The 27698-nt window shown below is 37.2% G+C and overlaps 1 protein-coding gene across 18 annotated transcripts in view; it reads left to right on the plus strand.

Moving 5' to 3' along the window:
• MAST2 (microtubule associated serine/threonine kinase 2) overlaps positions 1–27698 on the plus strand; it is a 352010-nt gene that overhangs the window by 192459 nt on the left and 131853 nt on the right. For 16 of the 18 annotated variants that reach the window (XM_036893065.2, XM_036893061.2, XM_036893059.2 and 13 more), the window contains one exon: positions 13565–13596. In XM_036893065.2, coding sequence (XP_036748960.2) covers positions 13565–13596 — 32 coding nt within the window. The remainder of the gene's footprint in view (positions 1–13564; positions 13597–27698) is intronic. The other 2 variants (XM_057500166.1, XM_057500167.1) reach the window with 1 other exon arrangement.

Genomic DNA, 27698 nt, shown 5'->3' on the forward strand with positions numbered 1-27698 from the left:
GGCAAAACTAATCTGTGGTGAAAAAATGTGAATAGTATTTGCCTGGGGTAAGGGAATAGTGGTTTTATTGGGTATTTTCTAAGAAAAGGACATGGTAGAACTTTCTGGATTGATAGACAGGTTCTGTATTTTGATAGGAATTTGGGTTAACAGAGTGTAGGCTTTTATCAAATTTATTGATTGGCACACTTAAGATTTGTTCAGTTTAGTGTTTGTAATTTACCTAAACAAAAAAACCCAACATGGAAGAACTGTAAACAAATACTGAATTCTGGTTAATTATGTACATGCTGAAGTGTATACCGATGTCTGCAGTCTACTTTGAGATGCATTAAAAAATGGATAGGTAAATGGCTAAAATATGATAAAGCAAATACAGGCATACCTTGGAGATAGTGTGGGTTTGGTTCCAGATCATCACAATAAAGCGAATGTTGCAATGAAGAGAGTCAGATGAATTTTTTGCTTTCCAAGTGCATATAAAAGTAATGTTTACACTACACTGTTGTCTATGAAGTATGCAGTAGCATTAAAAACAGTGTACATTCCTTAATAAAAAATACTTTTTTGCTAGAAAATGCACCTGAGCTTTAGCAAGTTGTAATCTTTTTGCTGGTGGAGGGTCTCTCCTCGATGGTGTTGAGTGCTGACTGATCAGTGCTGAAGGTTGGAGTGTCTGGGGCAGTCACTTACACTAAGGCAACACGAAGTATGCTGCACTGATTGACTCTTCCTTTCATGAATAATTTTCTCTGTAGAATGAATGCTGTTTAATAGCATTTTATCCACAGTAGAACATCTTTCATAATTGAGTCAATCCTCTCAAATCCTGCTGCTGCTTTATCAGCCAAGTTTATATAGAATTCTAAATTATTTGTTGTCATTTCAGCAATCTTCACAGCTTCTTTACCAGGAGTAGATTCCATCTCAAGAAACCACCTTCTTTGTTCATCCATAGGAAGTAACTTCTCATTCATTCAAGTTTTATCATGAGATTGCAGCAATTCAGTCACATTCGGCTCCACTTCTAATTCTAGTTCTTTTGCTCTTTCTACCACATCGGCTGCAGTTACTTTCGCCACTGAAGTCTTGAACCCTGAAAGTCATCCATGAGGGTTGGAGTCAACTTCTCCGAAACTCCTGTTAATGTTGATATTATGATCTCCTCCCATGAATCACAAATGTTTTTTTATTTTGATATCGTTAATGTACAACTTCTTGAACAACATTATGGTTACTAGACTTCCCCCTATTATCAAGTCTCCCCCACATACCCCCTTACAGTCACTGTCTATCAGTGTAGTGAAATGCTATAGAATCACTACTTGTCATCTCTGTGTTGTACAGCCCTCCCCATGCCCCCCCCTACATTATGTGTGCTAATGGTAATACCCCCCTTCCCCCGCCCCCATATCCTTCCCTTCCCACCCATCCTCCCTAGTCCCTTTCCCTTTGGTAACTGTTAGTCCGTTCTTGGGTTCTGTCAGTCTGCTGCTGTTTTGTTCCTTCAGTATTTTTCTTTGTTCTTATACTTCACAGATGAGTGAAATCATTTGATACTTGTCTTTTTCCACCTGGCTTATTTCACTGAGCATAAAACCCTCTAGCTCCATCCATGTTGTTGCAAATGGTAGGATTTGTTTTCTTCTTATGGCTGAATAATATTCCATTGTGTATATGTACCACCTCTTCTTTATCCATTCATCTACTGATGGACACTTAGGTTACTTCCATTTCTTGGCTATTGTAAATAGTGCTGCGATAAACATAGGAGTGCATCCGTCTTTTTCAAACTGCGCTGCTGCATTCTTAGGGTAAATTCCTAGGAGTGGAATTCCTGGGTAAAATGGTATTTCTATTTTCAGTTTTTTGAGGAACCTCCATACTGCTTTCCACAATAGTTGAGCTAATTTACATTCCCACCAGCAGTGTAGGAGGGTTCCCCTTTCTCCCCAACCTTGCCAACATTTGTTGTTGTTTGTCTTTTGGATATTGGCCATCCTAACTGGTGTAAGGTGATACTTCATTGTGGTTTTAATTTGCATTTCCCTGATGACTAGTGATGTGGAGCATCTTTTCATGTGTCTGTTGGCCATCTAGATTTCATCTTTGGAGAAGTGCCTGTTCAGATCCTGTGCCCATTTTTTAATTGGATTATTTGCATTTTGTTTGTTGAGGTGTGTGAGCTCTTTATATATTTTGGATGTCAGCCCTTTATCGGACCTTTCATTTATGAATATATTCTCCCATACTGTAGGATGTCTTTTTGTTCTATTGATAGTATCCTTTGCTGTACAGAAGCTTTTTAGTTTGATATAGTCCCACTTGTTCATTTTTGCTTTTGTTTCCCTTGCCCAGGGAGATATGTTCATGAAGAAGTTGCTCATCTTTATGTCCAAGAGATTTTTGCCTATTTTTTTTTCTAAGAGTTTTATGGTTTCATGACTTACATTCAGGTCTTTGATCCATTTTGAGTTCACTTTTGTGTACAGGGTTAGAAAATAATCGAGTTTCATTCTCTTACATGTAGCTGTCCAGTTTTGCCAACACCAGCTGTTGAAGAGACTGTCATTTTCCCCATTGTATATCCATGGCTCCTTTATCATGTATTAATTCACCATATATGCTTGGGTTTATATCTGGACTCTCTAGTCTGTTCCACTGGTCTATGGATCTGTTCTTGTGCCAGTACTAAATTGTCTTAATTACTGTGGCTTTGTAGAAGAGCTTGAGGTCAGGGTGCATAATTCCCCCTGCTTTATTCTTCCTTCTCAGGGTTGCTTTGGCTATTCATGGTCTTTTGTGGTTCCATATGAATTTTCGAACTATTTGCTTTAGTTCATTGAAGAATGCTGTTGGTATTTTGATAGGGATTGCATTGAATCTGTAGATTGCTTTAGGCAGGATGGCCATTTTGACAATATTAATTCTTCCTAGCCAAGAGCATGGAATCAGTTTCCATTTGTTAGTGTCCTCTTTAATTTCTCTTAAGAGTGTCTCATAGTTTTCAGGGTATAGGTCTTTAACTTCCTTGGTCAGGTTTATTCCTAGGTATTTTATTCTTTTTGATGCAATTGTGAATGGAATTGTTTTCCTGATTTCTCTTTCTGCTTGTTCATTGTTAGTGTATAGGAATGCCACAGATTTCTGTGTATTAATTTTGTATCCTGCAACTTTGCTGAATTCAGATACTAGATCTAGTAGTTTTGTAGTGGATTCTTTAGGGTTTTTTATGTACAATATCATGTCATCTGCAAACAGGGACAGTTTGACTTACTCCTTGCCAATCTGGATGCCTTTTATTTCTTTGTGTTGTCTGATTGCCGTGGCTAAGACCTCCACAACTATGTTGAATAGAAGTGGGGAGAGTGGGCATCCTTGTCTTGTTCCCAATCTTAGGGGAAAAGCTTTCAGCTTCTTGCTGTTACATATAATGTTGGCTGTGGGTTTGTCATATATGGCCTTTATTAAGTTGAGGTACTTGCCCTCTGTACCCATTTTGTTGAGAGCTTTTATCATCAGTGGATGTTGAATTTTGTCAAATACTTTTTCAGTGTCTATGGAGGTGATCATATGGTTTTTGTCCTTTTTGTTAATGTAGTGGATGATGTTGATGGATTTTTGAATGTTGTACCATCCTTTCATCTCTGGGATGAATCCCACTTGATCATGATGGATGGTCTTTTTGATGTATTTTTGAATTCGGTTTGCTAATATTTTGTTGAGTATTTTTGCATCTATGTTCATCAGGGATATTGGTCTGTAATTTTCTTTTTTTGTGGTGTCTTTGCCTGGTTTTGGTATTAGAGTGATGTTGGCCTTATAGAATGAGTTTGGGAGTATTTCCTCCTCTTCTAGTTTTTGGAAAACATTAAGGAGAATGGGTATTAGGTCTTCATTAAATGTTTGATAAAATTCCACAGTGACACCATCTGGTACAGGTGTTTTGTTCTTAGGTGGTTTTTTGATTACCGATTCAATTTCTTTGCTGGTTATTGGTCTATTTAGATTTTCTGTGTCAGCTTTGGAAGGTTGTATTTTTCTAGAAAGTTGTACATTTATTCTCGGTCATCCAGTTTGTAACCATATAATTTTTCATAGTATTCTCTCATAATTCTTTGTATTTCTGTGTTGTCCATGGTGATTTTTCCTTTCTTATTTCTGATACTGGTTATGTGTCTAGACTCTCTTTTTTTCTTGATTAGTATGGCTAGGGGTTTATCTATTTTGTTTTTTTCTTGAAGAACCAGCTCTTGCTTTCATTGATTCTTTCTATTGTTTTATTCTTCTCAATTTTATTTATTTCTGCTTTAATCTTTATTATGTTCTTGTACTGACTTTGGGCCTCATTTTTTCTTCCTTTTCTAGTTTCATTAATTGTGAGTTTAGACTGTTCATTTGGGATAGTTTTTCTTTCCTGAGGTATGCCTGTATTGCAATATATTTCCCTCTTAGCACAGCCTTCGCTGCATCCCACAGCTTTTGTGTTGTTAAATTATTATTGTCATTTGTCTCCATATAATTCTTGATCTGTTTTTTTTTAAGAGGGCATCTCTCATATTTATTGATCAAATGGTTGTTAACAACAATAAAATTCTATATAGGGGACTCAATGCACAATCATTAATCAACCCCAAGCCTAATTCTCAACAGTCTCCAATCTTCTGAAGCATAAGAAACAAGTTCTTACATGGTGAACAAGTTTTTACATAGTGAATAAGTTCTTACATGGTGAACAGTGCAAGGGCAGTAATATTACAGAAACTTTCGGTTTTGATCACACATCATGAACTATAAACAATCAAGTCAGATATGATTATTCATTTGATTTTTATATTTGATTTGTATGTGAATCCCACATTTCTCCCTTTTATTTTTTATTTATTTTTAAAAATAAAATGCTGAAGTGGTAGGTAGATGCAAGATAATTGATCTCTTTTTTTATTTTGTCATTGATCCATTGATTATTTAGGAGCATGTTATTAAGCCTCCATGTGTTTGTGGGCTTTTTGGTTTTCTTTGTGTAATTTATTTCTAGTTTCATACCTTTTTGATCTGAGAAGCTGACTGGTACAATTTCAATCTTTTTGAATTTACTGAGGCTGTTTTTATAACGTAGTGTATGATCTATTCTTGAAACTGTTCCGTGTGTAGTTGAGAAGAATGTGTATCCTGTTGCTTTGATGGAGTGTTCTGTAGATGTCCGTTAGGTCCATCTGTTCTAATACTTTGTTCAGTACCTCTGTTTCTTTACTTGTTTTCTGTCTGGTGAATCTGTCCTTCAGAGTGAGTGGTGTGTTGAAGTCTCCTAAAATGAATGCTTTGCATTCTATTTCCCCCTTTAATCTGTTAGTATTTGTTTCACATATCTAGGTGATCCTTAGTTCGGTGCATAGGTCTATATAATAGTTATATCCTCTTGTTGGACTGACCCTTTTATCATCATGTAATGTCCTTCTTTGTCTCTTGTGACTTTCTTTGTTTTGAAGTCTATTTTGTCTGATACAATTACTGCAACTCCTGCTTTTATCTCCCTGTTGTTTGCATGAAATATCTTTTTCCATCCCTTTACGTTCAGTCTGTGTATGTCTTTGGGTTTGAAGTGAGTCTCTTGATAGGCAGCATATAGATGGGTCTTGTTTTTGAATCCATTCAGTGACTCTGTGTCTTTTGATTGGTGCATTTAGACCATTCACATTTAGGGTGGTTGTTGACAGGTATGTACTTACTGCAATTGCAGGCTTTAGATTCATGGTTACCAAAGCTTTAAGGGTAATTCCCTTACTGTCTAACAGTCTAAATTAACTCACTTCATGTGCTATTACAAACAGAACCTAAAGGTTCTTCTTTTTCTTTTTTCCTCCTTTTTCTTCCTCCTCCATTCTTTGTATGTTATGAATCATATTCTGTGCTCTTTGTCTATCCCTTGGGTGACATCTGTTTAGCCTTAGGAATACTTCCATCTATAGGAGTCCCCCCAAAATGCACTGTAGAGGTGGTTTGTGGGAGGTAAATTCTCTCAACTTTTTCTTATCTGAAAATTGTTTAATCCCTCTTTTAAATTTAAATGATAACCATGCCGGGTATAGTATTCTTGGTTCAGCGCCCTTCTGCTTCATTGCATTAAATATATCATGCCACTCCATTCTGGCCTGTAAGGTTTCTGTTGAGAAGTCTGATGATAGCCTGATGGGTTTTCCTTTGTGGGTGATCTTTTTTCTCTCTGTAGCTGCTTTTAAAAGTCTGTCTTTATCCTTGATCTTTGCCATTTTAATTATCATATGCCTTGGTGTTGTCTTCCTTGGGTCCCTTGTGTTCAGAGATCTGTGCACCTCCATGGCCTGAGAGACTATCTCCTTCCCCAGATTAGGGAAGTTTTCAGTAATTACCTCCTCAATGACACTTTTTATCCCTTTTTCTCTCTCTTCTTCTTCTGGTACCCCTATAATAAGAATATTGTTCTGTTTGGATTGGTCACACAGTTCTCTCAATATTCTTTCATTCTTAGAGATTCTTTTTTCTCTTTGTTCCTCAGCTTCTTTGTATTCCTCTTCTCTAATTTCTATTCCATTTACTGTCTCTTCTACTACATCCAATCTGCTTTTAAATCCCTCAATTGTCTGTTTCATTTCAGATATGGAATTTCTTAGTGATTAAATCTCCGATATAAATTCATTCCTGAGTTCTCGAATATTTTTCTGTACCTCCATAAGCATGTTTATGATTTTTATTTTGAACTCTCTTTCAGGCATATTGGTGAGTTCAGTTTCATTAAGTCCTTTTTCTGGGGTTTGTGAGATTTTTGTCTGAACTATGTTGTTTTGACGTTTCATATTTCTGTGTGGTGCCCACTAGTGCCCAGAAGCTTCAGTCTCTGGAGCTGCTCATCCCCTAGAGTGAGGCTGGGGATGGTAGGGGAGTGGAGCCATGCCTGGGGGCAGGAAAGATCTGCTTCCTGATTCCCATCTGTGGTGCCTGTCTCAAGTGTCAGAGCCCATGGGCCAAGCACACAGGTGTAATCCTGTGTTCTTTGTGTCTATAGCTGTTGTAGGCTGAGCCTCCTTCTGGCTGGCCTGACGCCAGCGCAGTGATTGCTAGTTTGCGAACCGATGCCGGCAGGCCAGGAGGAAGGTACAGTAGGCTGCGTGTCACAGTGGGGGGGCTAGGAGCTGAATAGGCAGCCAGGGGAATGGGGCACCTGAAGCTCCTCAATGTTCCCAACCAGCTGGGCAGAGCGTGCCCAGACAACCTTGTCCAGTCCTCCCCTTCCCTGCACAGCAAGCTCTGTGCAAACCCCGTTCCTTCAGCAACCCTCTCGCTCCTAGGAAGTCTCTCAAACCACCTTTCTTTCCTTTGTCCCAGTGTGGCTGGGTGTGGATCCTCTCCTCCACAAATGGCCGTAATTTGTCTCTCAAGCACTCCACCTGTCTGAGCTTTCCAACTTCCAGAGCACCACACAGTGTAGGTTTCTGCTACCAAAGCAGACCTCCAGGGCTCAGTGTTCAGCAGTTCTAGACTTCCACCCCCTCCCCCACTCCATTTCTCTTCCTCCAGCTGGTGAGCTGGTGTGGGGGAAGGGCTTGGGTCTCTGATAAAGGCTTTCCTACGTTACCTTGTGTTTGTGAGGTCTGTATGCAGTCTGGTCCAGCCTTCTTTCTTATTGCTGTTTTAGGGGTAGTTGTAGCAATTAACTATATTTTCATACTATTTGTGGTTTTGAGAGGAATTCTCCATCTCACCTCTCACGCTGCCATCTTGAATCCCTCCCACAGATGTTTTTAATGGATTCTAGAATGGTGAATCCTTTCCAGAAGGTTTTCAATTTACTTTGCCCAGATCCACCAGAGGAATCACTATGTATAGCAGCTATAGCCTTATGAAATGTATTTCTTAAATTCTAAGATTTGGAAGTTGAAATGACCCCTCCTTGATCCATGGGCTGCAGAATATATGTTGTGTTAGCAGGCCTGAAAACATTGTTAAACTTGTGTCTTTCCATCAGAGCGCTTGCATGACAGGTGCACATTGTCAATGAGCAGTAATATTTTGAAAGGCATCTTTTTTTTTTCTTAGCTGTAGGTCTCAACATTGGGCTTAAAATATTCAGTAAACCATGTTGTGAACAAATGTGTTGTCATCTAAGCTTTGTTTTTCCATTTACAGAGCACAGGCAGATTAGATTTACCATAATTCTTAAGGGTCCTAGAAATTTTCATAATGGTAAATGAGCATTAGTTTCAACTTAGGTTCACCAGCTGTATTAGCCCCTAAGAAGAGAGTCAGCCTGTCTTTTGAAGCTTTGAAACCAGGCATTGGCTTCTCCTCTTTAGGTATGAAAGTCCTAGGTGACATGTTCTTCCAGTATAAGGTTGTTTTATCAACACTGAAATTCTGTGTTTAGTGTAGCCACCTTCATTAATGACCTTAGCTAGGTCTTCTGGATAACTTGATGCAGCTTCTATATCAGCACTTGCTGCTTCTCCTTATGTTATGAAGGAGGCTGTTATGTTATGTTATGTTATGAAGATGGCTTCTTTCCTTAAACTTCTTAACTGACTAATGCTAGCCTCAAACTTTTTTTCTGCAGTTTCCACATCTCTCAGCCTTCATAGAATTGAAGAGAGTTAGGGCCTGTACTGGGTTAGGCTTTGGATTATGTTTGGAGTTTGGAGTATGTTATGACTGATTTGATCTTCTATCCAGACACTAAAACTTAATACATATCAGCAATGAGGCTTTTTTACTTTCTTATCATCCGTGTGTACACTAGAGTAGTACTTTTAATCTCCTTCAAGAACTTTTCATTTGCGTTCACATCCTAGCTAATTGTTAGGCACAGAGGAGTAGTTTTCAGCCTGTATCTGCTTCTGACATGCCTTCCTCACTAAGCTTAATCATTTCTAGCTTTTGATATAAAGTTAGAGATGTGAGTCTTCCTTTCACTGGAACACTTGGAAGCCATTGTAGGGTTATTAACTGGCCTAATTTCAATATTGTATTTCAGGGAATAGCGAGGCCTGAGGATGAGGAACAGTCAGATTTATCGATTAAGTTTGCCACATTATATGAACATGGTTTGTGGCACCCAAAAACAATAGTAACATCGAAGATCATTGGTCACAGATCACCATAACAAATATAATAATAATGACAAAATTTGAAATATTATGTGAATTACCAAAATATGACACAGAGACATGAAGTCAGCAAATGCTGTTGGAAAAATGGTGCCAGTAGACCTAATTGATGCAGGGTAGCCACAAATCTTCAATTTGTAAAGAAACAGTATCTATGAAGAGCAATAAAACTAGGTGTGCCTGTATCATACAGTGCTAACAATTGTACAGTCTGGGTTGTGGGTATATAATATGGATGTTTGCTGTACAGGTCTTTAAACTTTTCTGTTCTCTATTTTGGAAAATTTTCATACTACAGTAGAAAAATGGTAATGAATAGTAGTGGTAATGTAATGAAATAAAGTTTTAGTAAATGTGATTAAAAAAACATAATGGCAACAAGAAAATAAAAGCTACAGAAATAAATCTAACAAAAGATTTCTATAACCTTTATAAATTTAAAAGTATCAAACTTTGTTAAAACATCATAAAGAAGACCTAAATAAATGGAGATATGCACCATGTTCTTGTACAGTGTTTGTATTGTAAATGTCACTTGTTTATAGATCAACTCTTGATTGAGTACAGTGTCTAAGATTTTGGTACAATTGATTCTAAAATTTATATGGAAGAGCAAAGCCCCAAGAATAGCTCCCATAATTTTGAAGAATAATAATGATGTGAGTAAACTTGCCTTACAAATATCAAGATTTATTCTCAAGCTGTACCAATCATACACTGCAGTATAGACACAGGGGCTGACAGTATAGTGAAATAGAAGATAGTCAACAAAGACACCCCTGCAATTATGGAAACTTAATATATGACAGAACTTAATATATAATAGTTCTGTCATATATTATTCATTTGAACTGTGTGAGTCCACTGATACATGGATTTTTTTCAGTAGATACATTGGAAAAATTTTTATTGATTTGCAACAATTTGAAAAACATTTTTTCTGTAGCTTTATTTTAAGAATACAGTATAAATACATATAACACACAAAATATGCATTAATCTATTGTTTATGTTATCAGTAAGGTGTCCGGTCAAGAGTAGACTGTTAGTACTTAAAACGTGGATTTTTGACTGTGGGATTTGGCACCCCTAGCCACTGTGTTGTTCAGGGGTCAACTGTATATTCATGTCTCTGTGTATCATGGATGTATTTCTTATATGTAAAAAAAAGATAATATAAAGGAAATATTGATAAAATCATATAAAAATTAAATCCTTTGGTGACTCCATTTAAAAAAAATAAAAAGATAAGACTGAGAGAACCTTTTCAGTGAATATAACCTGCAAATAGTTGCAGTCCAGAGTATATCCTATAACTCAATTAGAAAAAAAGAAAACCTCATTGAAAAATTGGCCAAGGGTATATAAATAGGCAATTCACAGTTGAGGAAACCTTAGTGGCCAATAACACATGAAACACTGCTTAACTTTGCTAGTAATTATGGGAAATACCAACCAAAACCATACTGTGACATGATCACAACCATTAGATTGGCAAAAATTAAAAAGTTTAACAATACCAAATATTGGAGAGTATGTGAAATGGTTTGTTCAACAAATATTTTTTGAGAATTTACTACATGCCAGTCATTGTTCTAAGTTATTGAGGTGAATCAATTCAGAAATAAAACAGACTAAGATCCCTGTCCTCATGGAGCTCTGATTCTAATGGGGAAAGGCAGAAAATAAACAAAAAACAATAAATGATAAATTACCTTCTATGTTAGGAGTGATAAGTGTATTCGTGGCAATAAAAAAATAGAGTATGTGGGTGATGGGGTAGAAAGGAACTTGTACATTGTATAGAACTATCAGGGTAGTGTCTTCCTTCAGAACTCAGGTGGTAATTGAGCCAAGGCTATTAGGGAGTTAGTCAAGAAATATTTGGTTAAGAAGAGCTTTATACAAAAAGACATATGCAGCCCTATGTTTATTACAGCACGATTTACAGTAGCCAAGAAATGGAAGCAATCTAAGTGTCCATCAGTAGATGAATGGATAAAGAAGATGTGGTACATATACACAATGGAATATTATTCAGCCATAAGAAGAAAACAAATCTTACCATTTGCAACAGCATGGATGGAGCTAGAGGGTATTACGCTCCAAATGATTTCACACATGTGAAGCATAAGAACAAAGCAAAAACTGAAAGAACAAAACAGCAGCAGACTCACAGAGCCCAAAAATGGACTAACATTGCCAAGGGAAAGGGATCAGGGTGCAGGGTGGGTGGGAAGGGAGGGAGAAGGGGAATAAGGGGCATTACGATTAGCACTCACAATGTAGTGGGGGTCACAGGGAAGGCAGTATAGCACAGAGAAGACAAGTAGTGACTCTGTAGCATCTTACTATGCTGATGGACAGTGACTGTAATGGGGTATGTGGTGGGGACTTGATAATGGGGGGAATCTCGAACCACAATGTTGTTCATGTAATTGTATATTAATGATAACAAAAAAAAAGCGAAAAAAAAAAAGAAGAGCTTTATATGCAAAGTGCACAGATTAGCATAAGGCCTTAAGGCAGAAGAATACCTGATGTGTTTAATAATCAGTAGAGTCCAATGTGGCTGGATCAGTGTGTGTTGGGGAGAAAGGAGGTCAGAGAGATCTGGGAAAGGCAGTGGGTCACGGTCACTCTTCTAGGTCCTTTTATGGTTTTGACTTTTACTCTTAAGTGAAATGGGGAGCTTTGAGGGTTTTGAGCAGTAGTGTTGTGGCCTAAGTGACCTTTAAAAGGATCACTGCTGTGTTGAGAAGACTATAAAGGGATAAGGGTAGAAGCAGAAATGGGTCTAGTTAGGGAACTGTAGGGAGGCTAGAGAGAGACCGTGGTGATTTAGATTGTTTTTTTCCTAACTCAGCAGTAAAACTTGACCTAACTTAAATTCTTCTGGTGACAAAATTGAAATGAGACTCTTTAGAGTTTTTATCTTATTTATTGTGGCTATCATACTTTTTGCTGCAGAAATTTTAGTGTATTTTGTTGCTGCCTCGTCTTTGGAGTGTTACATAATATGTTGTTATATAATATATAATATGTATATGCTATTACTTTAATAAACTCCCCTGCAAAATTCTGATTTCTAAAACATGACTAAATCCAAGGTTTTTAAAGAGATTGTAAGCATATATGTCTGCAGAGATAGCGAAAAATGGTTGTCTTATGGATGTATTTTAAATTAGAATGCATTTTAGATAGAACCTTTAAGAATTTCTGATGGATGGGACATAGGGTATGTGAAAAACAGAGGAGTCCGGATGTCCAGGTTTTTGAGCCAAACAACTAGAAAGAATACAATTAACATCATCTGAGATGGGGAAAGGCTGTGGTTGGTCAGTTTTGGTGGAAAGAATGAACTGAATTTTGGACATGTTAGATTTGAGATGTTGAGTAGGCTTTTGGTTATAAGTGTCAGGTGTTTGGGAGACAGGTCTGGGAAGAATTCTTACAGTGTTGGAGGGGAGGGTAATTGGTACAGTCAGTTTTGGGAGCAGTTTCTGATATTTAATGACTCAACAGTTTCACATCTAGGTGTATACATGTGTACAGGGAAACAAGTACAAGCATGTTTATGGGGGCATTATATTGATGGAGAAGAAAAACAAGGAAAGAAAATTAAGTTTCTATTTACTGGAGAATGGATAAAAAATATTATAAATAAATTATGAATGTATAGACTGGACTACTATACTATAATCAACTGAAGTGAAATACACCCACATGGGTGAACTTCCCAGTTATAATGGCTTTCAGTAGATGAATACATGCAATATGTTAGATACATAATTTAAAAACATGTGCAACAGTACTAGTAATTATTTATGAATATATGTAAAGAAACATAAAGGCACATAGGGAAAAAGATAAACAAAAAATTAATAATAGTTAAAGGAGGACTAGTGGGAATGGGACTTGATAAATTTGGAAAGCAAGTCATAGGGGCCCAACTGTTATTGTACAGGTTATTTCTCATGCCAGTGGTATGTGTAGTCATCTCATTGTTGTTATTTTCTGTACTTCTTTATTTGTCTAAAATATTTTCTAATTAAAAAAAATTCCATTTCATTCCATTCATATCTCTGACCTTAAAGATATGAATGCTTTGTAACTCATTAGGAATTAATGGCATGGCCCAGTGAGTGCCTGTAAGCCACACTGGCAAAATGGTTCCATCTGTTGGGGAAAATGCTCCAAGTATTCTGCGAGACATTCCATTTGGGAAGGAAGAATAAAGAATAAAAACAGCCTGAGTGCTCTTTATTTCACTGAATTTAAGAGACAAAGGAAAAGATTATCATTTAGAAAAATTTAGTCTTTGCCCTCATGAAAATGATGCTATAAATCTACGACATTTAGTGTAGACCTGTGGGACTCAGATGGGTCCCTATTGCCATCTAACTTGTTTGTGTTTTGTTTTTCAGAAGGAGTTGAGCCTTCCAAGAAGAGGCAGCTTGTAAGTAGATGATTATGACCATTATGATTATGATCTCCTGCTTAGGAATCCCCTTTGGGTACTGTTCTCAATATCACTTGGAAGAATCTCATTCATGAATGTTTTTTTTGGTAGACCTCTGTCTGGGCCAGGAAAGCTGGCAGGCCATTCCAGCTTCTCTTTCTAGGGCATATCCTCCCTTCTCCCCTACCTTCCTTAGCCCAGATACTCTCCTCTCTGCTCAGTTTTTGCCTAGTATTTGGGGAAAGCTGCCATTTAAATACCCATCATATTCTTATACTTGTTTTGGGGTTTACTGATTTTAGTAGACTCAAGTTTTTGAGAATGTTAAAATTGGCATCTACAGCTGTCTCATAACATGGTACTGGGGAGAGAGGCCAACTCTTCTGACCAGTTGGGGCAGCAGCCGCAGCTAAGTTTGGGTTCAGGACTGGAATAGGGCTCTTTCACCTGTTTGTTCTATTCTGGTTTAAGGGCTAGGGAAATTGGTGAATGATCTTATCTTTGTCCCTAGATTTTAATTTCTTGTATTTCCTTGGTCTGCCTTTTTTCTAAGAATTCTGTTGGGGCAGTACTGCAAATTTGGCTAATTAGAATAATCTAGAATGCTTGTTAAAATGCAGGTTATGGACTTATTTGAATTAGAATGTCCATGTTGGGGCCCAAGAACCTGTATTTTTATGCATCTGTACCCATTTCCACTGAGATTTTGCTAAGAAACCAAATTTAGGAAACACTAAAGAGAGATGTGATAAAACAATGACTTTGAAAGTTTTCCTTACAGAAACATATGCAATATAATTAAAGAGGAGGACACAACAGTGTTCATATTTATTTAGTATACTTTATACAACGTATGTATTTTTTTGTAATGTATGAAACATGGTAATTCTTTCAATTACTGTCATTTTAGCATTTTGTTTTATAAAAATGCTCTAGTGATTAACTTGTCCTCTGAGATTTTTGTAAAGCCCTTTTGGCTACTGTTTGAAAGCTCTTTGTAATTTGATATAAAGAGGCTTAAGTTAGAAGTCAGAAAACTGGTAGAGTTCAGCCTTGGCTATGTTACTTAGTTAGCTCTGTAAAGATAGACAAATCACTTCATCTCCTTAAACTTCAGTTGCCTTATTTATAAAGTAAAGATCATGACACCTGTTTTTCGTCTTTCTTAAAGCTGATAGAAGGATCACTTCTTAAATGTGATTGTGCTTCATTTCTTAAAGTTTTATTCTAAGGTGTATTAGTTTTAGAATTCTTGTAAACATAGTGTGTTAAATTTGGATACATTTTATTATTTAAGAGTCAGGTATATCTTTTTAAATTCAGTTCTAGCAGTGGATCTCAACTTTAGGTTTGCAAGTGTCCCAAGTCTTCTAAAAACTGGGCAAGGATGCTACCAGGGCTCTTAGTGGGGTGATACACTGAGTGGGTATACATAACTGAAAGTGGCTTTTCAGGATCATGTTCAGCAAATACTTGTACTTGGTCATTTTCCTACTTCTTCTGGCATTTTTTTTCTTTTAGTTTCCTCTATTTGAAAGTTCTCTGAGATTTGCCTTTTGCTTAAGAAATGAATTAAGGCTCCAGGCAGGTAGCTTCTTCCAGGAATGTGTGCTGTGCTTCCAATGAATGGAGTTTGCTGAGGAGGAGGAGAAGAGAAATGATTTTTCTTTGAAACTGGAGGATCATTTTGGATCATTTTAGTTTTAGACTAGAAGATTCTTGTTTTAGTGGGATATAAATACGTCTACTCCAACTGCCTTACAATATTTGATTAATAATGATAAAAAATAAATACTTTATAATGAAATAACTCACATTTAAAGAATTGATCATTCAATACATACACACTAGTACCTACAGAGTGTTGGGCACCAATCTAAGCTTTGAGGTTATATAAGAATCAACCCATTCCTCTATTTTGAGGAATTAAATAAACTAGAAGTTCCTCAGTGCAAACACTAGGTTTTTTTATTTTGAATATTGGAGGAGTATAGAAGTTTTATTCTGGACGAAGGCCAGGAAACCTGCTAATCTAGGATGCTAATCTAGGCTTTGCCACTAACAAGTTATATATGGTTTAAACTAAGAACTCTTGATTTCTGGGCCTGAATTGCCTCACTTGTAAAATGAGGGGATTGGCTTACTTGATCTTTATAGCTAGTCTTCTCCCCAAGTAATCAAAGCTCCATGGAACCTCTACTGCATAGAGTGGGGCAAGTCTTTGTAGAGAGTATGCAGTAGGAGGCAAAGTACAACTTAGCATTTGCAATACAGAAGCCAGGAAGGTAAGAACCATTAAATGCAAGATGTTTGAATAAGTTAAATTTAATATTTAAAAGTTTGTAATAAGTGTGGAGAAACCAATGTTAATGCAATGAGTCACTTACCATTTGTCCCATTGTTTCTTGTCCTTGTAACCTAGTCTGGAAAGTTTTTAAAGTTATTATAATTGTCCTATGAGTCTTGGTTGGAAAGAGATGGGTTGTACTTTTATCTCTATTTAATTCTGACCCAGTTTTCTCTTGCAAGACCAGATGCTACTGTATCCCCATTCCTGATATACAGGCCCATTTCCTTTGGCATATTCTTCCTAGTACACTTTATGGATACAGACAAATTTGGGGTTTCCAGCTAGTTTGGTGTTACTGTCTTTTGACAGTTGGGTTTATTTAATTAGCATAATTTCAAAAACAGCTGAGCAATATGAAATAAATGAAGTTCAGTAATTTTGGAGGCTTTCAACTGTTCTTTCCCATGTAACATGGTAGTTGCATTAAAATGGGCAGGAACTCAAAAATGGATTTCCAGATGTATGCAGTATCTTGGCATTACACAAAATACATACTCCTCCACCCAACAAGTTATTCCTGCAGTGTCTCCAAATTGGTAAGTGGAAGTACAGCCTAGAAATGATGAGCTTGGGCTTGAGGGTCAGATAGACCTGGGTTTGAGTCTTAGTACTGTCACTAGGTGTTTTTTTTTCAAGTTAATCCCAATTTTTTTTCACTTTTTAAAAAATTAAGATATCATTGATATACAATCTTATGAAGGTTTCACAGGAAAAACAATGTGGTTACTACATTCACCCTCATTATCGAGTCTCCCCCATATCCTATGGCAGTCATCATCCATCAGTGTAGTAAGATGCCACAGAGTCCCTACTTCTCCTCTCTGTGCCACACTGTCCTACCTGCAACCCCACACACACCATGTGCACTAATCATGATACCCCTCAATCTCCTTCTCCACCCACCTGCCCTCCCTCACCCCTCCCCTTTGGTAACTGCTAGTCCCTTCTTAGAGTTCGTGAGTCTGCTGCTGTTTTGTTCCTTCAGTTTTGCTTTGTTGTTATACTCCACAAATGAGGGAAATCATTTGGTACTTGTCTTTCTCTGCCTGACTTATTTCACTGAGCATAATATCCTCTAGCTCAAACCATGTTGTTACAAATGGTAGGGTTTGTTTCTTTCTTATGGCTGAATAGTATTCCATTGTGTATCTGTACCACATCTTCTTTATCCATTCATTTATTGATGGACACTTAAGTTGCTTCCACATCTTGGCTACTGTAAGTAATGCTGCAATAAACATAGGGATTCATATGTCCTTCTGAATCTGAGAACTTGTTTTCTTTGGGTAAATTCCTAGGACTGGAGTCCCCAGGTCAAATGGAATTTCTATTTTGAGTTTTTTGAGGAACCTCCATATTGCTTTCCACAATGGTTGAACTAGTTTGCATTCCCACCAGCTGTCACTAGGTGTTTTTCTAAAACAGGTTACTATATTTCTGGTTCTCTTTTTTCCTCCATTCAGTTTTTCAGATTTATCCACCCATCCATGCATCCATGATACCATGTTTATTCAGTTATTATGTGCAGGCACTATTCTAGATACTGGAAACAGAGTAGTTTTAAGCAGAATTTCTTCTCTCATAGAGTTTCTGTTCTGTTCCAGAGAGATAGACAGACAAAGCTAGATAAGAGATATGAAGATATGTGTTTTCGTGGGCAGGGGTTGAAATCTTAAATTGTGTTGTTTGGGAATTTTCTTATTAAAGTGACATTTGTGCAAAGAGTCTAGAATGAGTGATGTTGATATATATCAAGAGCTTTCCAGGTAGAGGACACAGCCTGTGGCAAGGTCCTGCAGTGGCAACATGATTGGCATGTTGGAGGACAGTAAAGAGGCCAGGGTGGCTGTTGGGGTAGAGGGATGGTGGACCACAGAAGACTGTGAGGCAGGGGGCTGGATTTTGTAATGCCCTGTAGGCCACAGAAAAGACTTTGTATTTTACACTGACTGAGAAAGAAACGTAGAGAAATGATGTGTTCTGTCATAGATTTTTTTTTTGGTAGGGGAGAGCAGTTTGTCTTGGGATAATGTACATATCATGTAATCACCATTTAAGAGTATACAATTCAGTGTTTTTTAGTGTATTCACAAGGTTTTAAAAGCATCACCTCTATCTTAATTCAGAGTATTTCATCACCCAAAAAAGAAAACTGCTTAGTAGCAGTCATTCTCCATTCCACACTTCCTCTAGCCACTGGTAACCACTAATCTACTTTCTGGCTTAATATACATTTTCCTATTCTGGACATTAAATGTAAATGGAATTATATAGTATGCGGCTTCTTATATCTGACTGCTTTCACCCAACATAATTTTTTAAAGATTCATCCATGTTTTATCATTTGTCACTATTTCATTCCTTTACAGTTTTAAATAATATTGCATTGTATGTCTGTACCACATTTTGTTTAATTGATTATCTGTTCATGGATATTTGGGTTGCTTCCACCTTTTGGCTGTTGAGAATAATGCTGCTGTGAATATGGGTGTATAAGTATCTGCTTGAATCCCTGCCTTTTAAATTATTTTGGGTAGATACCTAGAAGTGGAATTGCTGGATCATATGGTAATTCTATTTAACTTTCTGAGGAACCATCATAATGCTTGTACACAGCAGCTGTGCCATTTTATATTCCTACCTGCAATATACCAGGGTTCCAATTTCTCTACATCCTAGCCATTTTAATAGGTGTGAAGTACCATTTCACTGTGGTTTTAATTTGCATCTTCTTAATAACTAATAATGTTAAGTATCTTTTCATTTGATTGTTGGTCATTTGTAAACCTTTTTTGGAGAAATCAAGTCCTTTGTTCACTTTTGAATTGGGTGGTTTATTTTTGTTGTTGAGTTGTAGCAGTTCTTTATACAATCTGGATATTAAACTCAAGATAATATGGTTTGTATATGTTTTCTCCCATTCTTTGAGTTGTGTTTTCACTCTTTTGATGTTCCTGATGCACCAAAGTTTAAAATTTTGATGAAGTTCAGTTTATTTTTTTCTTTTGTTGCCTGTGCTCTTGGTGTCATATCTAAGAAATCATCGCTAAATCCAGTGTTGTCATGATTTCCTCCTTATGTTTTCTTCTAAGAGTTTTACAGTTTTAGCTCTTATATTTGGGTTTGTGATCCATTTTGAGTTAATTTTTGTCGATGGTGTAACTTGTCTAATAAATTTATTATTTTGCATATGAGTATCTACTTTTCCCAAGACCATTTGTTGAAAAGACATCGAATGGTCTTGACACCTTTGTCAAAAAAATATTTGACTATATATGTGAATTTTTATTTTGGGATTTTCTTTTCTATTCCTTTGGTTAATATGTCTGTCCTTATGCTAGTACGACACTGTTTTGATTACTGTTGGTTTGTAGTAAGTTTTGAAATCAGCAAGTAGGAAATCGAAGAACTGACTTTGTTCTTCAAGATTGTTTTGGCTATGCGGGGATCCTTGTGATACCATATGCATGTCAGGATGAGTTTCTGTATTTCTGCACAGAACATTGTTGGGATTTTGATAGGGATTGTATTGCATTTGTAGATTGGTTGGGTAATATTGTTAGATTTAGCAATATTAAGTCTCCCTAACCATGAATATGAGATGTTTTCCATTTATTTAAATCTTCTTTAATTTTTTTCAGAAATGTTTTGTAGTTTTCAGTGTATAGGAGGTCTTTTACCTCCTCAGTTGAATTTACTCCTAAATATTCTTTGTGACGCTATTATAAATGAAATTGTTTCTTAAATTCTTTTTTGGCTTGTTCATTGTTAGTGTGTAAAAATACAACTGCTTTTTGTGAGTTGGTTTTATATCTCACAACTTTGCTGAATGTGTTTCTCATTGTTTTGATTTGCCTCTCCATTTGAATGCCTAATGATGTTGAGCATATTTTCAGGTATTTGTTGACTATTTGTGTATCTTCTTTGGAGAAATCTCTATTCAAGTCCTTTGTCCAATTTTTATTTGAATTTTAAGAGTACTTTATATATTTTATATACTAGTCCCTTGTCAGATATGTGATTTGCAAATATTTTCTCCAATTCTGTGGGTTATTGTTTCACCTTCTTCATAGTGACCTTTGATGTATAAAAGTTTGTAATTTTGATGTAGTCCAGTTTATCTGCTTTTTCTTTGGTTATGCTTTTGATACCATATCCAAGAAACCACTGCCTAATTCATGGTCTGATTTGTTTCCATGCCTTAATTTATAAAGGTAAGTAAGTGATTAAACAGAGAGGGTAATGCTATTGAAAGAAGTTATTACTTACAATTCCCCCAAGAAGAGGGGGTATACTATGCCATGCAGGTCCATATGGGGAAAGCACCAGGTTTGGTCAGGAGGCAGAAAGGAATAAGGGGAAAGCCTAACGTAGAGACTTTACTGGGATTTCTCCTGTTAAGGCAAAGCTCACAGGGTACAGTTAGAATTGGCTACTTTTATTAGTGTCAGTAGGTTCTGGGCTACAGGGGTGGTCTTTAGCTCTCTGGTACTTGGCCCCGAGTGACGTTAGGGCAGGGGAAATAGTGGCTTGATGTCTAAGAGTTTCATAGAGGAGGTGGTTGAGAGTATGGACCCAGAATTAGCTGGAGGGTTTGTAATACGATGTTTGTACACTGGCAAAAGGCGAATCACAGAGGACATAGAAACAAGTTTGGCTGTTAGTTTGGCCCTGTGATTAATGGATGACAAATAGACAAATACGAAGTCTAAGAAAACACAGTCCAAGGTTATGATGAATTACCTCTATTTCCTTTTTTATTTATTTTTTTTATGTTGATATCATTACTCTACAATTACCTGAGGAACATTAAGTTTACTAGACTCCCCCCATCACCAAGTTCCCCCCACATGCCCCATTGTAGTCATTGTCCATCAGCGTAGTAAGATGTTGTAGAATCACTACTTGTCTTCTCTGTGTTGTACAGCCCTCCCTGTGCCCCTATCCCCCACATTATACATGCTAATCATAATGCCCTCTTTCTTAACCCCCAACCCCCCTTATCCCTCCCTTCAGACCCATCCTCCCCAGTCCTTTTCCCTTTGGTAACTGTTAGTCCATTCTTGCGTTCTGTGAGTCTTCCAGTGTTTTGCTCCTTCAGTTTTTCATTGTTCTTATGCTCCACAGATGAGTGAAATCATTTGATACTTGTCTTTCTCCACCTGGCTTATCATCCATGTTGTTGGAAATGGTAGGATTTGTTTTCTTCTTTTGTCTGAATAGTATTCCATTGTGTATATGTATCACATCTTCTTTATCCATTCATCTACTGATGGACACTTAGGTTGATTCCATAACTTGGCTATTGTAAATAGTGCTGCGATAAACATAGGGGTGCATTTGTCTTTTTGAAACTGGGCTACTGCGCTCTTATGGTAAATTCTTAGTAGTGGAATTCTGGGGTCAAATGGTATTTCTATTTCGAGTTTTTTGAGGAACCTCCATACTGCTTTCCACAATGGTTGAACTAGTTTACATTCCCACCAGCAGTGAACGTAGGTTCCCCTTTCTCCACATCCTCACTAACATTTGTTGTTGTTTGTCTTTTGGATGGTGGCGATCCTTACTGGTGTGAGGTGATATCTCATTGTGGTTTTGATTTGCATTTCTCTGATGACTAGTGATGTGGAGCATCTTTTCATGTGTCTGTTGGCCATCTGAATTTCTTCTTTGGAAAACTGTTCAGCTCCTTTCCCCATTTTTTAATTGGATTATTTGTTTTTGTTTGTTGAGGTGTGTGACTTTTTATATATTTTGGATGTCAGCCCTTTATCAGATCTGTCATTTATGAATATATTCTCCCATACTGTAGGATGCTGTTTTGTTCTATTGGTGGTGTCCTTTGCTGTACAGAAGCTTTTCAGCTTGATATAGTCCCACTTGTTCATTTTTGGTTTTGTTTCCCTTCTATGGGGAGGTACGTTCATGAAGAAGTCACTCATGTTTATGTCCAAGAGATTTTTGCCTATGTTTTTTTCTAAGAGTTTTATGGTTTCATGGCTTACATTCAGGACTTTGATCCATTTCGAATTTTCTTTTGTGTATGGGGTTACACAATGACCCAGTTTCATTCTCTTACATGTAGCTGTCCATTTTCACCAACACCAGTTGTTGAAGAGGCTGTCATTTCCCCACTGTATGTCCATGGCTCCTTTATCATATATTAATTGACCATATATGTTTGGGTTAATATCTGGACTCTCTATTCTGTTCCACTGGTCTGTGGCTCTGTTCTTGTGCCAGTACCAAATTGTCTTGATTTCTGTCACTTTGTAGTAGAGTTTAAAGTTGGGAAGTGAGATCGCCCTGCTGTATTCTTCCTTCTCAGGATTGCTTTGGCTATTTGGGGTCTTCTGTGGTTCCATATGAATTTTAAAACTATTTGTTCCAGTTCGTTGAAGAATGTTGTTGGTATTTTGATAGGGATTGCATTGAATCTGTAAATTGCTTTAGGCAGGATGGCCATTTTGACAATATTAATTCTTCCTAGCCAAGAGCATGGGATGAGTTTCCATTTGTTAGTGTCCTCTTTAATTTCTCTTAAGAGTGTCTTGTAGTTTTCAGGGTATAGGTCTTTCACTTCCTTGGTCAGGTTTATTCCTAGGTATTTTATTCTTTTTGATACAGTTGTGAATGGAATTGTTTTCCTGATTTCTCTTTCTGCTAGTTCATTGTTAGTGTATAGGAAAGTTTTTGTGTATTAATTTTGTATCCTGCAACTTTGCTCAATTCCGATATTAGTTCGAGTAGTTTTGTAGTGGATTCTTTAGGGTTTTTTATGTACAATATCATGTCATCTGCAAATAGTGACAGTTTGACTTCTTCTTTACCAGTCTGGATTCCTTGTAGTTCTTTGTTTTGTCTGATTGCCATGGCTAGGACCTCCAGTACTATGTTGAATAACAGTGGGGAGAGTGGGTATCCCTGTCTCGTTCCTGATCTTAGAGGAAAAGCTTTCAGCTTCTTGCTGTTAAGTATGATGTTGGCAGTGGGTTTTTCATACATGGCCTTTATTATGTTGAGGTACTTGCCCTCTCTACCCATTTTGTTGATAGTTTTTATCATGAATGAATGTTGAATTTTGTCAATTGCTCTTTCAGCATCTATGGAGATAATCATGTGGTTTTTGTCCTCCTTCTTGTTTATGTGGTGGATGATGTTGATGGATTTTCGAATGTTGCACCATCCTTGCATCCCTGAGATCAATCCCACTTGATCATAGTGTATGATCCTCTTGATGTATTTTTGAATTCGATTTGCTAATATTTTGTTGAGTATTTTTGCATCTATGTTCATCAGGGATATTGGTCTGTGATTTTCTTTTTTTGTGGTGTTTTTGCCTGGTTTTGGTATTAGAGTGATGCTGGCTTCATAGAATTAGTCTGGAAGTATTCCCTCCTCTTCTATTTTTTTGGAAGTCTTTATGGAGAATGGGTATTATATCTTCTCTATATGTCTGATAAAATTCAGTGCTGAATCCATCTGGCCCAGGCGTTTTGTTCCTGGGTAGTTTTTTGATTACCAATTCAATTTCTTCACTGGTAATTGGTCTGTTTAGATTTTCTCTTTCTTCCTTGGTCAGTCTTGGAAGGTTGTAGTTTCCTAGGAAGTTGCCCATTTCTTCTAGGTTTTCCAGCTTGTTAGCATACAGATTTTCATAGTATTCTCTAATAATTTTTTGTATTTCTGTGGTGTCCGTTGTGATTTTTCCTTTCTCATTTCTGATTCTGTTGATGTGTGTAGATTCCCTTTTTCTCTTAGTAAGTCTGGCTAGGGGCTCATCTATTTTATTTTCTCAAAGAACCAGCTCTTGGTTTCATTGATTTTTCTCTATTGTTCTGTTCTTCTCAATTTTATTTATTTAATCTCTGATCTTCATTATGTTCCTCCTTCTGCTGACTTTAGGCCTCATTTGTTCTTCTTTTCCCAGTTTCAATAATTGTATCTTTAGACTATTCATTTGGGATTGTTCTTCCTTCTTTAAATAGACCTGGATTGCTATATATTTTCCTCTTAAATCTGCTTTCGCTTCATCCCACAGAAGTTGGGGCTTTGTGTTGTTGTTGTCATTTGTTTCCACATATTGCTTGATCTCTATTTGGATTTGGTCATTGATCCATTGATTGTTTAGGAGCATGTTGTTAAGCCTCCATGTGTTTGTGAGCCTTTTTGCTTTCTTTGTACAATTTATTTCTAGTTTTATACCTTTGTGGTCTGAGAAGTTGGTTGGTAGAATTTCAGTCTTTTTGAATTTAGTGAGGCTCTTTTTGTGGCCTAGTATGTGGTCTATTCTAGAGAATGTTCCATGTGCACTTGAAAAGAATGTGTATCCTATTGCTTTTGGGTGTAGAGTTCTATAGATGTCTATTAGGTCCATCTGTTCTAGTGTTGTTCAGTGCCTCTGTGTCCTTACTTATTTTCTGTCTGGTGGATCTATCCTTTGGAGTGAGTGGTGTGTTGAAGTCTCCTGAAATAAATGCATTGCAATCTATTTCCTCCTTTAATTCTGTTAATATTTGTTTCACATATGTTTGTGCTCCTGTATTGGGTGCATATATATTTAGAATGGTTATATCCTCTTGTTGGTTTGACCCCTTTATCATTATGTAATGTCCTTCTTTATCTTTTGTGCTTTTCTTTGTTTTGAAGTCTATTTTGTCTGATACTAGTACTGCAACACCTGCTTTTTTCGCCCTGTTGTTGGCATGAAATATCTTTTTCCATCCCTTGACTTTTAGTCTGTGTATGTCTTTGGGTTTGAGGTGAGTCTCTTGTAAGCAGCATATAGATGGGTCTTGCTTTTTTATCCATTCTATTACTCTGTGTCTTTTGATTGGTGCATTCAGTCCATTTACATTTAGGGTGACTATTGAAAGATATGTTCTTATTGCCATTGCAGGCTTTAGATTTGTGGTTACCAAAGGTTCAAGGTTAGCTTCTTTAGTATCTTACTGTCTAACTTAACTCGCTTATTGAGCTATTATAAACACAGTCTGATTATTCTTTATTTCTCTCTCTCTTCTTATTCCTCCTCCTCCATTCTTTATTAGTTAAGTGTTTTATTTTGTGCTTTTTTGTGTTTCCTTTGACTGCTTTTGTGAGTAGTTGATTTTATTTTTTGCCATTAGTTAGTATTTGATTGTTCTGCTTTCTTTGCTGTGATTTTATTTTTTCTGGTGACATCTGTTTGGCCTTAGGAGTGCTTCCATCTAGAGCAGTCCCTCTAAAATACCCTGTAGAGGTGGTTTGTGGGAGGCAGATTCCCTCAACTTTTGCTTGTCTGGGAATTGTTTAATCCCTCCTTCATATTTACATGATTATCATGCTGGATAGAGTATTCTTGGTTCAATGCCCTTCTGTTTCATTGCATTAAATATATCATGGCATTCTCTTCTGGCCTGTAAGGTTTCTGTTGAGAAGTCTGATGATAGCCTGATGAGTTTTCCTTTATAGGTGACCTTTTTACTCTCTCTGGCTGCCTTTAATACTCTGTCGTTGTCCTTGATTTTTGCCATTTTAGTTATTATGTGTCTTGGTGTTGTCCTCCTTTCGTCCCTTCTCTTGGGAGTCCTGTGTGCTTCCATGGTTTGAGCGACTATTGTCTCCCCCAGTTTGCGGAAGTTTTCAGCATTTATTTTTTCAAATACACCTTCTATCCCTTTTTCTCTCTCTTCTTCTTCTGGTACTCCTATAATGCAAATATTGTTTTGTTTGGATTGGTCACACAATTCTCTTAATATTCTTTCTTTCCTGGAGATCCTTTAACTCTCTCTGTGTCAGCTTCTGTGCATTCCTGTTCTCTGCTTTCTGTTCCATTAATGGCTTCTTGCACCTTGTCAATTCTGCTTTTAAGTCCTTCCAGAGATTGTTTTATTTCTATATTCTCCCTCCTTAGCTCTTGTATATTTCTGTGCAAGTCCATCAGCATGGTTATGACCTTTATTTTGAATTCTTTTTCAGGAAGATTGGTTAAGTCTGTCTCCCCAGGTTCCCTTTCAGAGGAGGATGTCTGTGTTTCTGGTCTGGATCAAATACTTCTGCCTTTTCAGGGTGATAGAGGTAGTTGTGGGCATTTGGCATGTGTGGCAGCTGGGAGAACAATGTCCCTTCCCGCTTGCTCCTCGCCTTTCTCTCCTGGGAGAGTGGTAACCCCTAGTGGCTTGTGCTGGGCAGCTGCATGCAGATTCTTGCCTGGGCGGTGTGGAGAATCTCTGCGTGGCTGTTGTGGGTGTTGCCAATCTTAGGCTGCTACTCTTCTATGGCGGGGCCACGCCAGAGGGGGAACGTTCGAGAAGCTGTTTATTGCCATGAGGGGTCTCAGAGCTGCACTGCCACCCAAGGGTTTAGGGCACCTGGAGTTCCCTGGGGTTCCTAGCTGCTGGGCTGAGTGTGCCAGGACAGTTCCATCCAGCTGTGAGACTTCTGTCCCTTTAAGACTTTCAAAAAGCACTCGCTTTTCTTTCGTCACAGAGGCACTGTCTGCGTGGTCCCGCTCTCAGGTTTTACTGTTCCATTTCCCTAGTGTGCAGCACACTATGTACTGTGTGCCTACACTCCTGGTGAGGATGGCTAGGGCTGCATATTTAGCAGTACTGGGCTCCCTCTCCCTCCCTGCTCCAACTCCTCTTTTCCCACTGTGGAGCTAGGGTAGGGGTGGTGCTCAGTTCCTGCAGGGCTTTGGCTTGTATCTTACCCGCTTCGTGAGGCACTGGGTTCTCACAGATGTAGATGTAGCCTGGCTGTTGTCCTGAATCTTCTGGTGTCTCTTTTAAGAATGGTTGTATTTGTTGTATTTTCAAAAATATGTATGGTTTTGGGAGGAGATTTCCACTGCCCTACTCACACTGCTGTCTTGGCTCCTTGATTCTAGACATCTGTATTTTTATAAAACTCCATTGATCTATGAGGTGCTAGATTCAAATTTTAAAGGTAAAGTGTTACCAAGTGAGCATTTTAAATAATAGCTGAAATTAAGTCTGAAATCACTGAACTATTACTTCCTTAAATCTGACAAAACACCAGCTGGACTGATAAACAGGAACATATGGATAATGAGGATATTGGTAAATCTTTAGGAACTTCTCATAAATTAAAGTTTCTACAATATTTATATTAATAGCATTTTACCTGTACAAATTTAAACTAGGAATGGCTGAGCATTTTTTACTGATCTGATAACTTTTCCCATGAAACTCATCAATAGTAATATATCAAATAAACCTAATTATTTCTAGCACCTCTCTCAAAATGTGAAAAGAACACTTTGTGATTTTTTTCCAGAGATGCTCTGGGATAACTCAAAGATAGTTTTAGGTAGTAAAAATATACTTAAAGTTTTATTTTACTGTTTTCTGTATTTAGGATCTGACTTTGGGAAGGCAGAACCTCAAAAAATTGTCAGTGAAAATACTTGAGAGGTGTTGGTGCTTGAGAAACAATACCCTGTTACTTAAAGAAGGTGACAATAAAACATGTGAACATAGAAGGTAGCACAATTTTGAATAACCATAGCTTTTTCATGAGTTTGTTTTCCTAAATAGTTAACACAATTAGTCAGCATAAAGGAAAGAAAATTATTCTAGTAAGAATATTTACTTTCTGGGCATATTGTACACACAAAAAGTAACTTTTAATAGTAGAAAAAGGCAGTAAATGTTAAACCAAGTCTACTGGCCCACCAAAACTGAGCAAAATTTGCTTAGATTTTAACCAGGTCATAGTTTTTCAGATTCATGGCATGGTAATTCAA

Source organism: Manis pentadactyla, chromosome 4 (genome assembly GCF_030020395.1).
Source record: "Manis pentadactyla isolate mManPen7 chromosome 4, mManPen7.hap1, whole genome shotgun sequence".
NCBI classification, from domain to species: Eukaryota; Metazoa; Chordata; class Mammalia; order Pholidota; family Manidae; genus Manis; species Manis pentadactyla.